This window comes from Penicillium expansum (genome assembly GCF_000769745.1).
Source record: "Penicillium expansum strain MD-8 chromosome Unknown contig313, whole genome shotgun sequence".
In the NCBI taxonomy this organism is placed as follows: domain Eukaryota; kingdom Fungi; phylum Ascomycota; class Eurotiomycetes; order Eurotiales; family Aspergillaceae; genus Penicillium; species Penicillium expansum.
This window is the reverse complement of record NW_015971264.1, coordinates 510,231-524,881: the sequence shown is the minus strand read 5'-3', so window position 1 is coordinate 524,881 and position 14,651 is coordinate 510,231. Positions and strand designations below refer to the sequence as shown.

General features: G+C 45.2%; 3 protein-coding genes across 3 annotated transcripts; 2 read left to right on the top strand and 1 right to left on the bottom strand.

Annotated features, from left to right (window-relative positions):
- Window positions 1-237: 237 nt before the first annotated feature.
- On the top strand, window positions 238-1,428 carry PEX2_093690 (uncharacterized protein; the record flags this gene model as incomplete). The annotated part of the gene is made up of 1 exon (XM_016746639.1): window positions 238-1,428. The coding sequence occupies one exon, from the start codon at window positions 238-240 to the stop codon at window positions 1,426-1,428; it is 1,191 nt and encodes a 396-aa protein (XP_016600355.1).
- A 549-nt stretch (window positions 1,429-1,977) lies between these two features.
- PEX2_093680 (uncharacterized protein) lies at window positions 1,978-2,398 on the bottom strand (the record flags this gene model as incomplete). The annotated part of the gene is made up of 2 exons (XM_016746638.1): window positions 1,978-2,220; window positions 2,285-2,398. 2 exons carry the CDS (start codon window positions 2,396-2,398, stop codon window positions 1,978-1,980), a joined length of 357 nt encoding a protein of 118 aa, XP_016600354.1.
- A 791-nt stretch (window positions 2,399-3,189) lies between these two features.
- Window positions 3,190-5,443, top strand: PEX2_093670 (zinc-dependent alcohol dehydrogenase family protein; the record flags this gene model as incomplete). The annotated part of the gene is made up of 5 exons (XM_016746637.1): window positions 3,190-3,999; window positions 4,056-4,338; window positions 4,736-4,782; window positions 4,849-5,217; window positions 5,282-5,443. The coding sequence occupies 5 exons, from the start codon at window positions 3,190-3,192 to the stop codon at window positions 5,441-5,443; spliced, it is 1,671 nt and encodes a 556-aa protein (XP_016600353.1).
- Window positions 5,444-14,651: the final 9,208 nt, after the last annotated feature.

Below are 14,651 nucleotides of genomic sequence, written 5' to 3'. Positions count from 1 at the left end.
TGAATGTCTTGGCCCAAATTGATATGATGGGCTCAGTCTTAGAGCTTCACAGATGTTATCAAGACTCTATAAAATGGACATCCCTCCCTCCGGCAATTCCCTCTTTCCAGTTCTTTCGCTCCAAGACAATATAGTCGGCTTTCAATGAGCTATAAGCTTTCGTGCACAACAAAGATCATCTTCTCTCTCTCCCGTGTCTTGCGGTATTCAACAGCTCATCACCTTTAATCAAAGAAGATGAGGCGGTCCAGATTCACTGGCCGATCCAAACCCAACAAGACAGAATTCGGCTGGTACTTCGCTGGCGAGCCAATGGACAAGAGACACTCCCGAAGCGGGCGAATCAGGCTGGTTCGTTACGGACCTGAGATGGAAACTTGTGTCCACAGTCGATGCCCGTCGCCATCTCCCATTTCAGAACAGCCATCTTGCCCCCGCGGTAATAGATGCGAGGTTCACCCCCACGAGGCACGCTCCTCATCCCCAAGCAACACCGATTCCTCTGGTTATGAGGCAGCCAGGAGGTACTGTGAACGGTGCCATAGTATCAGACGCGAGTCTGGGTCCCCTCCACAGGTGGAGAAAGTAACCTGCTCCTGCCACAATCGATGTGAATGTCACTCTCATGAAACACGCCCAGTCACGCCAAGTAGCAGTGATTACTCTAGCTCTGAAACAGCCACAAAACGCTATGGTAGCCGTCACTCAGCAAGGCGCGAGCGTCGTTCCAAAGAGACACGTCCCACCACACCGAACAGTAGTGATTTTTCAGACTACGAACCATCCAGAAGACGCCGAAGCGGCCACCGCACCGGAAAGCGCGAACCAGAGCACCATCCGCAGGTGGAGGTATGCCAATGTGAGGCCCACGCACCCCCTCCCAGCCCACCTACCATTTCAAGCCAGAGATACAACTCCGCCCGTGCATCGTTCACGACAGCACCACGCTCCAGCCCGATAGTTCACCGCCATCACTGTCGCAAGGCGTCTTATTGCGAACTCCACCCGGAGCTCTGCCGAGCTTCGATGCCTGCACCTTCGCCGGTGCCGAGATCAATTCCAACTCCGACCCGCTCTCCCCGGTCGAGTGAGAAGTCCCGTCCCAGCTCCCGAGTCAAACCAGAGCCGAATCGCACTTTCAGGCGGTCTGCTTCTCCTCACAAGCAGGCGCCTCCCCCAAAGCCAGTATCTCCACCTATTCCTACATCTTCCAGGGCTGATGTCCAATATTGTAGCTGTTGCTATATGGATGGGTACCATGCTGATGACTCTGGTTATTATACTCCTTATGATGACACTGCTTCTGAGACCTCTATTCAGGCCATGCCTGACCATGATAGGGATGTGGATGAGAGACATTGTGCTTTTCATCACCGATGTCGTCCGAGGTTTGAGCGGGGGCTTGGCTGGGTGTGTGGGAGGAAGTGAGCAGACTTTCCTTAGATGGTTCGGTAGCTCAGTGGTTGTATTTGTGTTTCAATAGAAGAACGGTTCAAGTTTTTTTTTTCCTTTGCTGCTTTCTATTTTTCTGGTCAGTGGTTTCTTGGGCTGGGATATCGAGAGATTTGCTGGAATGACTGTCGTTTCCCCGTCAAAGGTCTAGATCGTCTCCCTGGTCTTCCTTATTTTTGTCTGTCTATCTTATGGCCTTGGATCTATTGAGACGCTCGCCCAATTCTAGATTAAAGAACAATTTCATATGGTATGGTAAAAGCTTGAATTTGATGTTTCCTTTGCCATTGTTTTAGTCTCTACTTCATGATAGAGGTGGAAGCCGACCTAGTTACATGGTCAATAACTTCATCGACAGTGACACACACTATCAAGAAACAATAGACTACGAGATTAAGCGAGTTAGATCAACTTTGGCAGGCAGTGTTGCGATATCCCATACTCCGAAGGGAATGCAGAAAGAGTTGGTAGATTTTGGGTTCATTTCACTGTCCCTTAGACACAGAAATCCAGTCGTTGAGGTGTTCACTCCGCATCCTCGTCATTGTTACCACCTTTAGCTTCTTCGGTTTCTTCGGCTTCCTTCGTATCCTCGGAGTCGTCGATATCCTTCATAGTAGTATCGGCAGAGGAAGCAGCGGCAGCGGTAGTCTCTTTTTCGTTTACCTTCTTCTGGAAGGCCTCGAATTTGGCGTTCAGCCAGGACCAGCGCATGTGAACGGCGGCCACTTCAAGGTTGAGCTCTTTAGACAGAGCTGCGATGCCGACCTTTAAGTAATGTGAATTCAGTACGTGACATCAATCAATCAAGTTGAGGATGACATAGTATTACTTTCTTGCAGTTTAGCTTCACGAGCTTCCAAAGGAGCATAACATCCTCATCCCTGAGGTGATGCTTGGTGACCTGCCGCTGAGGAGACTTGGTCATAACCTTCTTAGGAGCCATGATTGATGAGAATTTTAGATGTTTATGAAGATGGTTGATAGGTTGGTTTGGTTTAAGTGAAATGAATTTCTGTGTTTCTATAGGAGTTGCTAGGTCGTTGCGTTTGATATGCTGTCAGCTATGAATCGCCAGGCCAGAGTGTACAAGCTAATTAACAATAGTTCTTGATATCTCGTTGCCAAACACATCTTGTACCCGGTACCCGATGAAGTAAGGTCAAATCTTCTATTCTCACTATGATGATTGGTTCTAGTGGTTTTTTCGCGCAAAGGAGTGTAATGTTTTTTTTTATCATAGACTAGTGTTTAGTTGCTATTCAGAGCGACAATATATATTTCCATAGAATGCAGACCTAGCAACAGATAGCAAACCCCTGCAATTCTGGACTAGATCCCCAACTAGCGAAATAGGCAACATACAACGGTAATGTAGAAACTACGAAGGTTACTATGTATAGAATAGTAGCTACCCAAGAACACTCTATGCGCTCTGGCGTCAGCCGTTTGGAACACATGTACCATGAATCCGGCTACTTTTTGTTACAATTTGTTTCATTTCTAGCTTTGCATTCTGGAATATATCAACATATATTCATACACATTTCCAATTTCCATCAATTGTTCAACATATAGTCTCGGACATCCGGGCTCAGGTGCGTACATATGTCATCAACAAACCAAGACCTCGGCTATCGATAAGCATTCAAGCATCCCCGCACGAGCTGAGTTCCCGAGGTTTCATCGAGGTCAATTTATTCTGATATCTTCATATCTTCACGTAACAAATCCAAAATGTCCAAAGCAATTTACATATCCCCAATTGATGGCAAGCCCGGCAAGCCAGGCCAAGTCTACTACCCACTCTCCCTCCGCACCATCCCCAAGCCTTCCCCACAAGGGGGTGAGCTATTGGTGAAACTGACTGCCGCGGCGCTCAACCACCGCGACCTCTTCCTCCGTCAACACCTCTACCCAGGCGTGACCTTCGATGTGCCCCTGCTCGCAGACGGAGTCGGTACCGTTGTCGGCACTGGCCCGAACGTCCCCAGCCCAGAGAAATGGCAAGGCAAGCGTGTGATCCTGACCCCCGGTGCTGGCTGGAAGGATTCACCCGATGGACCAGAGGAGGCTACTGGATACCGGATTATGGGAGGCACCAAGGTTTATGACAAGGGGACATTGCAGGAATATCTCACCATCGAGTATTCGGAGGTCGAGGAGGCCCCCGAGCATCTCTCTGATGCCGAGGCTGCGGCTTTGCCTGTGACGGGCTTGACGGGCTGGAGAGCTCTGATTACCAAGGCTGGCGAGAGGAACTCTAAGGATGGTGCTGCTGTCTTGGTTACTGGCATTGGTGGTGGTGTGGCTCTGATGGTGCTGCAGTTTGCCGTTGCTAGAGGTGCGCATGTCTTTGTGACGAGCTCGAGCCAGGAGAAGATTCAGAAGGCCATTGAGCTGGGTGCGGCTGGCGGTGTTAGCTATAAGGAAGATGGTTGGGAAAAGAAGCTGTTGGGTATGCTTCCAGCTGGGAAGAGGAACTTCGATGCCATCATTGATGGTGCCGGTGGTGATTCTATTGAGAAATCTGTCAAGTTGCTCAAGGTGAGTACCGGCAACGAGACATATTAAATTACGGATGAAAGTACTCACATTTCTAGGCCGGCGGTGTCCTCTCTGTCTATGGAATGACTGTTTCTCCTAAGATGCCATTTACGATGTCTGCTGTTCTCAAGAACATCGACGTCCGCGGTTCCACGATGGGCTCACGGAAGGAGTTCAAAGAGATGATTGAGTTCGTCAATGCTAAGAAGATGCACCCTGTGGTGTCGCGAGTTCTGCAAACCGAACTAGATAACTTGTCCGCGATCGATGAGCTGTTCGAAGACATGAAAAAGGGCACTCAGTTCGGCAAACTGGTGATTGAGTTTGGCAGGTCAGGCAGTAAGCTGTGATTATATTCTTGCTACGATTCCCATGAAGTCATGATGCCTATATGGCTGTCTATAAAGCTATGATACATATCAATTAAGATATTTTGCAGCAACTACGAGTGTTCTTCGTGCCTTCCCTCTCGGTCGCCTTACTTCATACATAACCATCACTGCATCACTGCATCGCAACCTATTTGCATCTTCAGCGTGCCATCACCACTTTTATCTCTCATCCTCTCTTATGACAAACCCGAACGAGTAACCGAATCTCGAATTCGCTCATTGCATAATAAAGTCTTCCATTCCTTTCCACACCCCCATCATGAACTCAAAGAGAGACCGCATCTCTACCCGACGAGTCTCTCGTTCCGTTTCTCGCGGAAATGGCCATGTGCCTGATGTCTCAGACTCCGAGCGTATCTTAGAAGACTCGTGGGACGAAGGTAGTTTTCAGGTATTGCCGCATCGGGGAGATATCGACCCTAATAGAACGCTCTGTTGATGCTAACGGTCAATACAGTCCTTTGACGCCACTCATTATGCCCTGCAAACCCTTAACAAGCACATCGAACGAAGACTCGCAAAAGTGCAAGCCAATACAGTCCGCCTGAAGCGTGAATTGTGGCTGCTGCAACGACACATCAAAGAATTCCGCCATCCTCTTTTTGAGAACTGGGAAGCCGACCTGCTCACGCGTCTTATCGAGGTTGCTCACGCCCATCAGCATAAGAAGCTACCGGGCGGCGTTGTGATCGGAGAGTCCTCTTTTGCCGAACGAGAAAACCTCAACCATGCATACAGCATTGCAGCGAAGGGAATCCGCATGCCGACTCTTCATAAGCTTGGTCTGTCGGAGAAGTATCATCAGGCTCTACAGCGATATTCAGAGGTGAGTTATCACCGTGGTTTTGATTGAACGTACCTGGTTCTAGTCCCGTTCTAACATGGATCAGGTCGCTCCTTATCGAAGCCCCAATCCCTTCCAGACTGAATTTGCGTTCGCCAAATGGCTGGTCGAGGTGCGGGAAGACAGACCGGAGCTGTATAGTTTTTGGTCCAAGCTCTTCCCCGTCTGCTACGACCGCACCGTCCAAGAGAGTGCCTCTATCTTCTAGAAGATTCCAGAAAATCACCTCATCATCCTGCCTCGTTGCTTTTTTTTTCTTTCTCTTCTCTTCTATTCCTGGCAAAGCATCCAAAAAGAGGTTTTTTAGTGGGTACTAAATTGCTTCGCTGTTTAGAGATCTTCTATTTCTAGAAGTTTGTGGGTCATTGCGCTTTGTACCGACCTTTTTCTGCCCCGTGCGGTTGTGATCATTGTGTCTCATCTCAGCTCTCCACATAAAAACAAGTCTATTCTTATCATCAAAATACACCTTTTTGGTCATGGACTCCATGGCATGACTTGAAGAAATAGCCCTATATTTTAATCGTTCTAGGGACTGGTCAAGGATGTCTTGGCTTTCTTCAATGATCGACGTACATACGACCTATCGAGCAACAGACTACCACCGTTGCATCAAATCTTAAACCCCATAATTATAGTATTCACCGATTATGTACGGAGTACTCCGTACTCCGTACTCTAATCCACAAACTCAACAGTCTAAATTTCAAACACGCTAAACCCTCTGGTGTGGGCACTTAGTTCCATCATACTATGTTGTATGTTGAAGCCGAACAGCTGAAAGATCCAATGGTCAAACAATGAACAATAAAAAAACCTTCGAATGAGCCATATGCAACAAACCCCTACGTCCACAATCCCAAAAAAACCCTATTCTGGCAATCGGTCCACATGCTGCATGACGCAGTCTATGTCAAATTCAGTCGCCAGTAGCAGTAGCACAATAATCTTCCCGCTCGCTAATAATAGCTCCATTTTACGGTGTACACTATACTAAGCTCGATGCTAAATGCCTAAGTGCGAACTAAAAAGTGAGACAGCCCTAAACGGTATGTATATGCTTGTAGGACCATAGACGGCTGGGCTTGGCAAGGCTAGCGCAACGCTCCCAATTGCAACTTGATCAACCTCGTGGGCACCTCGTGGACCGCTTTTCAGGGTCTACCAACCTCCCCCGACGTACGCCGACTCGGATATGTTCCGAAGGGTCTTGCTGCGGTGTTGGTGGGTTTTTTTTAGAATTTTCGGAATTTTCGGATTTTCTTAGACCGTTTCCCGACTCAATTAGGCTTAGCCTGGTCTGTTGTACCGACGTTCTTCCGGTCGCTGCTACTGTGACCTTTAGATTGCCATGTTCTCCATACTTCATATGGAGTACGGAGGGCTGATGTTATTTGTTGTATGAAGATATGTTTATTTTAACTAATTAGGGATACTTTGTTCAAAATTTTACTTTTCATGTTTTTTTTTTTTTTTTCCACTGCTCCTTTTGTGGAATCCAGTGGATACACCCGTGGACCATGGAGCGATGAGGTAAAAAAAACAGGTCCTATATCGTATATCCAAAATAAACATGAACGATGTAGTATATTGTACATAATGTACCATAGATAGAAGGTCAGTACCAATATAGATTAACCTTAAGAAAGGTTAATCGTTCATCGGCGCAGGGCGTTATACACCGATGAAAGTTGCTGCCTACCTTGGCATTAACGGGACAAAATAAATATGTACATAACCTTGGAACAGTCCACGTTTTTTAATCAAGTGGAGAACGCATGGAAAAAAGTGGAAAGCAATGGATAAACCCACAAGTAGACCGTGCACTTTACTTAAGTCAGAACTCGACTGTCTAATTAGCGTCGGATCCGAACACTACAGATGGGGTAGCGTTCAACGATTGACCAAAGAGAAGCAGATGACCGGAGCTATCAGCGAACTCGGTTCGGTATGTACGAAAGTGCTGCCAAAATTGGATGTTAAGTGCTAAAAAGTCGGAATGAAATGGGTCGCGGGATCCCGGGATTGAGATTTACCTTCTCTGATTGGTAGGGACTTTTACGCTACTCCACTTGACGGGGATATATTTCTACCGTATGATAGACTACTCTGTTTAGTATAGAGTATATTATAGCGTTCCGCTCTTGAAGGTCCTTTTTTTTTTTCGTACTTTAGAGTTTGAGTTAAAACACCAAGATAACCTTGGATATCGATAGAACGTGGGAAATAGAGTTTCATAGGTTCATATAGGAGTGACAGGTTTGGTAGAGACGATTCGGTTCCATCAACCTGAAACCGTACTTCGACTTCGATGTTTTCGATCCACCACTTGATTTGGACAATCGACTTGATTAACTTTTTAGTGATCGTTTTACTGGCGTTTGGCGCGGTGAAATATTCACAAACAGAAATTCTTTCATGGTGATATATTCACCATACTATATATTGATCTACAACATATATCTACTTCTACTACAACATACAACATACAATTCATACCAGCCTTTTTAACTTAGGAGCAATTTGATGTAGTATTATAGACAAATACAATATCGCAGATACCAAACCGCTATAATCCTACCTTCAATATCTATCTGATTCCAAGTTCCGCCCAAGCTCGTAATCCGAACTAGATCGCCGTGGGGATCTGAGACGTAGCCCCTGACTCGTACCTAGGACCCAATGAATTACACGCTACTAGACAAGCCACCACGTTATTCAGACAACTAACCAAATTTAATATTGAACTAGTTTCGCCTAAATATGCTTGATATGGGGGGAAGAGGACGGAAGGAAAAAAAAAAAAGGCAAAACTCAAACATGGGATCACGCGTCAAACCCACGCCATCAGCTAAGATCTACACTCAATGCGCCCCCAGATACGGAGTAGGCGTGTTTTTTTTTATACACCCAGGGAGCATAAAAGCAACGGAGAACAACATAAGTGGATACAAGATTAACAGCGTGAGAATGGCGCAGTTTCTGATCATGCGAAAAACATTCTGCAACAAAAGAGGCCGCGGAAGTTGATAGGACTGCCTTGGCAATCCTTCCAATTATTTTCTCCACACCAAAAATGCGAACCCGAGATGAGTGGGTTCGATTCAGATGTTGCGGGAAGAAGCATCGGGGATCATTATACTCCGTAGAGATGCCTCCGTCCCCGAGCGCAAAAAAAATGTGAACCTTGCAAATCCCGATATTAATCAACTCCGACATCAAAGGTGAAACCAATTCCCTGTTGTCAGTTTTGCTCGCAAGTCCCTGGATACCTGCGATAATCTTGTTTCTTGTCCACCGGTGTTTCATTGCTATCACATTAAGGCTACTACCGGAGAACAGAGGATAGTGCGGGCAAATAGTGCCGACAGTAATAACCGTACTGACCGAGGCGTAGTTAACTTTTAGCTCCGTTCCTGAAACCGTTAACCTCGTTTTTAATCTATACAAAGTACGGAGTACTCCGTAGTGGAATAGTCAGCAGACGCTAAATATGGTCGGGGAAGGAGCGGAACCCCATTGCCGTTCCCTGTCATTCCCCGGAAGCGCGGGCGGTATGTGTACGTTGTCGTATGCACTTCGTACAGAGTGACTACCTTGTAGTTATACTCTTCTGATAACCACTCTTCCGTTGAGCAGGGGTCAAGGAAGGTTGGAGCTAGCACGGACGGTTCCCACCACTATATAATTCTCTGCTCATGAGTGGCCATCGAGGATGGAGTTAATCACGAGGATTGACACTTCCCTGTTCGATGGATGGGTCTTTGACGAATGAGGTTGCCCTGTGGGAGATGATCTTCGTTGCAGGGAGAGCGAAAAAAAAAAGGAAGCCATGGAAGACATGTAGTCAATTCTGAGGCATGATTCGCGATTTTGTTTAGCAATTCATCATGGGTAGACTGACATGTGATTCCCTTCTATCGTCTTCAAGATGGTACGATATATGACTCTAACATGGAAAACTGGGTCCTATCACTGGAGCTAGGATCAATATACGCGGAATTGATCTTTCTCTCTCCAGAACAGACAGAGGTGTACTTTGTAAGTTGAGTAATCGGACCACCTCCCAAGACCCAAAGCGGGTCCACGTCACATTCCTCCGAGCGATGGTGCAGTACAGACCCTCATGTGAACAAGGGTAAGCCGGTGATCTTCCCCATCAACGACATCGATTTGAAAAAAAAAAAAAATTCGAGGATCGTTGCCGTTTGTCTCCCCCTTCGCCAATAGAACCAGGAGGAGCTGAAATACAAATGTAAGGGTGGTGAACCCGAACCAGGGCCAAAAAAGTGTGTGAGAGAGAGGGAGAACGGCGTCAGTGTCTCTGACGATGTTTCACTCCGAGGGCTTGTTTCCCCATGATCCGCACACCAATCCCCTCCCACTAATGCAGCAAGGTCTTCACTTCGCCCTGACATCTTGTTCCCCTTGGATTTCTCCCTCGAAGGGATTGCCGATGAGAACGAAGATCCTTACCCAATAATTCAATAATCTTCCTCAACCCGTGCTCAGTACAACATATGCACAGTTGCCCCCCCACACACGCAAGACAGGCACAGACATACAGGCACGAGTGGCGAGATCACGTACATAATATTGACGGATACGAAGTAGACGCGCAGGCAATAGTGCAATTGTACCTGCATATTTCAAATATTGGATACCTAGAAAAGGGTAAGTTGGATAAAGCTCCTGTAACCCTTTACTCCGGAACTGGTACGGAGTAGGCGGACAAGGGACCATGGTTGAAGATGCAAAGCATATCGTTCGCGCGAAATAATGTAAAAAATTAATAAATTAACCTTTAATAGGCGCGGGGGTTTTGTCAATAGGCAGAAAGATAAACAATAAAAGATAAAAGCAGGAACCGGAGAGCCCGAAGCCTTAGTGGATGCTCAACCGGTCAATAATATCATAATGGATCCGGGAGGGACCCTCGTATGCCAATAGTATTGTCGAATACAGTATTGACGGGCTCTAAACAAGGTTGCAGCTCCGAAGCCCTGGGGGGGTTCTGGCGATCCGCTTTTTTCTTTGGAAGCTTGGAAGGATGTGGATGGTCTGACGGGATTGAATATTATTTGCTGCTTGAAACACTAGTTAGGAGATAGGGTTTATCACTTCGGATGCAAGCTCTACTTTTAGGCAATAGTGTTTGATTTTTTTGTAGTTTTTTTCCTACGCGTTTTTTCCCTTATGGGGGGTTCCGGGGGTTGGGTTTCGATGGTGGGGATTGATGCTCCCGAAGATTGACCGAATTCAAAGTGTGCAAACGCCGATTGAAAAATATTTCCCCGTCACTCCGTATGTTGTACGGAGTACGGAGTACAAATTATCCATTGATTTTCATAGTATCTAAAGGGATAAGTGGGATTTGATATAGATTGGTCCCTTTGATGAGATGCTCCTTGCTCTGTTTGATATTTGGGGGTGGTTGGGTAGGTGGTTGGGAGGAACATGAACATTGAAATTTGACACATTTAGATTGACATGTAGGGAACATTATTAACTATGTAACGAATAGCAAGGAAAGAAGGAAGGTACTAAACAATAGCTCATCTATTTAACCGAATATGTCTGAAGAAGCCGTTTTTGGACCATTTTGGACGCGATCGCTGATCCGATTGAAGCTTCTTGGGCAGATTGCTGATCATGGCGCACTCCACTGTGTATTCCTATGAGCCCCATTACCGAATTTTGAGTGTTGGGCTATGTTGTATATATGTTGTATTTGGCTTGTTCGGTTCATAAATAGTTCTCTCCGTGTTCCGTACCATAGAATCTCATGTACGAAGTACCTCGGGACGTCTTGAACGTGGCAAAATCGCGGAGTCAAGCGCCTACCTTATCGATAGTTCGTCTTCATACTTTTTTATGTCCCCTTTTTTTTATCCCTTTCCTACATCGTGGCTGGAGCTGCACGAAATAATTAATCGGGAGTTGTGCATCCGAACCGTTAACGCCTCCGGTTTGGTTTAGCCTGTTTTCTTTTCTTTTTGTTTATTTTTTTTTTGTTTATTATATTTTTATCTGAGGTCAACAACATCTACATTGAGAAATTAACTTTTTTTTCTACTCCGTACTCCGTACTGCTTCCAAATATATTGAACCCTTGTATCTATGATCTCATCGAGGTGAACCGTGGAAGTATTCAAAGAAACAACCTTGGAAGAAATCCTTACGGACATTTTGAATTCTATTTTCAACAACTGCTTCTGCGTCTGTGTCTGCGTCTGCGTCTGCGTCTGCGTCTGCATCTGCATCTGTAACAATAACATGGTTGACGTTCTTACGGAACTGCAGACCTTGACGCGCTGCGTCGGGTAATTATGTTGTATCCTGTAGAACAATGATGATCTCCTACGCATGGGGATTTTCACGATCAACAGGGCCTGGGGAGCCCATGGCCCGGGAGCCGCTGGAATGGAAATTTGGGTACGGAGTACATGAAGTTACTTCGTACATGTACATGCATTGGATATATTGACAAAACCTTCATCTCCATAGTCATATTCAACCGGTGAATATGATGATATATGAAGATATAAATATATAAATATATATAAGCATAAGGTGACAGTGTAGAGTGCCCAAGTAATGGAACGGTCCTGTTACCTGGATATTCCAAGGTTTTCAAGAGTGATACCCGATCGGGTCTAGGGGGAATCACAAGAACCAATCAAAGGGCGGGACCCTTGCATAGTCAGGCCACCGAGTCACCTGAAAATGCAAGGTGTGCTAAACTTAGACCCTTCGTGTTCGCGTTTTTTTTTAGTGCTTTCAGGAAACTTGGATTTCAGTACTCCGTACAATTAGGGAATTTTCTACGACGTATTCGCTTCTATTTGCATTCGGGTCAGATGACGGTAAGCTTAACAGTACCAAGATCCCAAATCCATCCGGAAAAGGGTATGAACTTACTCGATCGGGAAATATCTGGGGATTTTCTTTTACCTGAGAGTCTATGTCGTGGGAGTACACTACGTGCAGCCTCGTGTCGGGGAAAGAAAAATGTGAATTATCATATGGACCGGCATGACGACACGAGATGGGTATGTACTCCGTATACCTACTCCATACTCCGTACTTCGTACACCGATCGTGACGGACCCTATTCTGTAGGGGAGATCGGAAGTGGAGTATCTGGAGAAAAGAGAGAAAAAAAGGGTCTCGTTTTCCACTTTGGTTCGGCATAGATCATCCAAGGTTCGGCGTAAGGGGATGCTGACAAAGGGATTAGCCTTACGGAGGACACATAGATACCTAAGTATTACACTGTAAGGACAAGTATTAGAAAAGGATTCAAAAGGGTTCCGCGCTGAGGTAGGGGAGCTAATTATAAGAAGGGGAAAAAAAAAAACATAACAAGGTTGTTGGTGAAGCTTTTTGATTGGCAGGGATATAGTGAGAGAGGAGCCCTTCGGAGAGAGTGCTCGTTATAGACACAATCCCTGATTGGATGAACCTTGACCTTGTCGACATGGTTCTCTAGGGTTACAGTGCTCCCTTTTTAGATAAACAAAGAGGATACATATGCTTGTGAAGTCACCCGGAGAGAAAAGACCAACACACAACAGCGCACAAAGGTAACCATCGGGCTGAATGTTATATGGTAAGGTCATTCCTGTTCTGCAGACATACAACATAATTTTTTTTTTCCCCTCCCACATGCTGGATGATTCTCCACTTTTTCTTGGTTTGGCGGCTTGCGCCGCCACACCTGCGCTGCCAGATTGGTGTTTATCCCGAGAACATCACCACGTTCCTTTAGTTCCGCTGTTATGCGCAGATATTGTAATTTTTTAGTTTTTTTTTTTAGTTTTTTTTTTTTTGGTTATTAGTTCCAAGGTTGAAAATAAAAGACTATACAGAGTACGAGGTACTTTAAAAGATCTTGTTCCCATCATATCTAAGAAAAGATATATGGTGGATCTGACTGCTCGGACACCTCGGAAAGCATAAGTTGGTTTCTAGTGGCTTCCGCACTGGTTAACTCGTTTGTAAATGCTGCGCCCTGATCTTTCCAGACTCGATATCCTGTACTCCGTACTTGAAGATAATTATAACCCTGGACTGTGTGACCATGGTACCCTATACCTATCTAGGTATCTCTGTATCTTATGTACTCCAGACAGAGTACTAAGGTAATAATACCCAATCCCCTTCTGATGCCAAGTATTTTCCTGTGCATCCCCCGCCAGGATTTCCCACTAGTCTTTTAGTCTGACTACTTTGAGAGATCAATTTAATTGAATTTATTTAACTTGATTTATTATTAATATTTATGAAATTCGAAATAATATATTTATAATTATATATATTATATATATTATAATCATAATTAAAAAACCCAAAAGAAAAACCCCACAGCTGGCCTTATACAGTTTAGGTCGTAAATTGTACTCTGACCTGCTCTCACTGCTAATAATAATAATCCATATAATCCTCAATCAGTTGCTTTTAACCCTTCTGGTCCCATCTTCCTTGCATCCCACTTTCACCCTTTGAAATTTATGACTTTCTAAGTCACACATTCGCTCACCACGTTCGCTCTTACGCTCGCTTACCTGCTGCTACGAGAACCACGTTCGCTACGTTTACTGGAATTATACCTTTTTAATATTTAATTCTTTTCGCCTTGGAACCCTGGAATTTCCCATTTTGATATTGGAAAAACCCCCGATTTGGAGGATCTAAGGGAACCGACGAAAAAGTGTTGCGACACTGCGTTTGCGCGATATCTCTGTAGATCCCGTTTGCTCCGCGGTCTCAGTTTAACAACCAACCTTTTGCGAAAAAAAAAAAACAAAAAAAACAAAAAAGAGGATCCTCGCGCTTTTGTACTTGCGACAGGCTATATTACCCGAATACTGGATACTGGATATTGAACAACCGAACAACCGAACCATTGAAATTCAACCAATCGCGCTATTGTCTCGGCTGAAGACACTTTCTCAATCTAGTGGAATCGACCTCTGTTTGGAAGAGTCTCAGAGTCAAGGAGATATTGGATACAAGAAAGGAACTATTCAGGCAGATCGGTTCATCAGCTTAAGGTTAGTTTATCAATGTGCCTCCCTTTGCCCACGGTCTCACTCCCCCTCGTGCCTTGCATACTTCCCTCTTTCGGGACTTGGATCTTTTGAATATCTCCTTGCAGCCGGAATTTGTATTCTTTGGACTATACCAACGACTGGAAATGACGATAGTTGTCAAAGCCGTCGGATAGCTTCCCCGTCCCGCTATTGTTCAAGTGTTTGTTGACATTAGACTTCTTCTTCAGGTTGAACGAACCCTCGGATCTTGCATATTATCTTGGGTCAACATCTTATTTTCTATTTCTCACTTTGATTCATATCTCGGTGAGTTCATTTCCCTCTTTTTTCTTTCTTTCCTATGCACCGATCCGGTTCCTA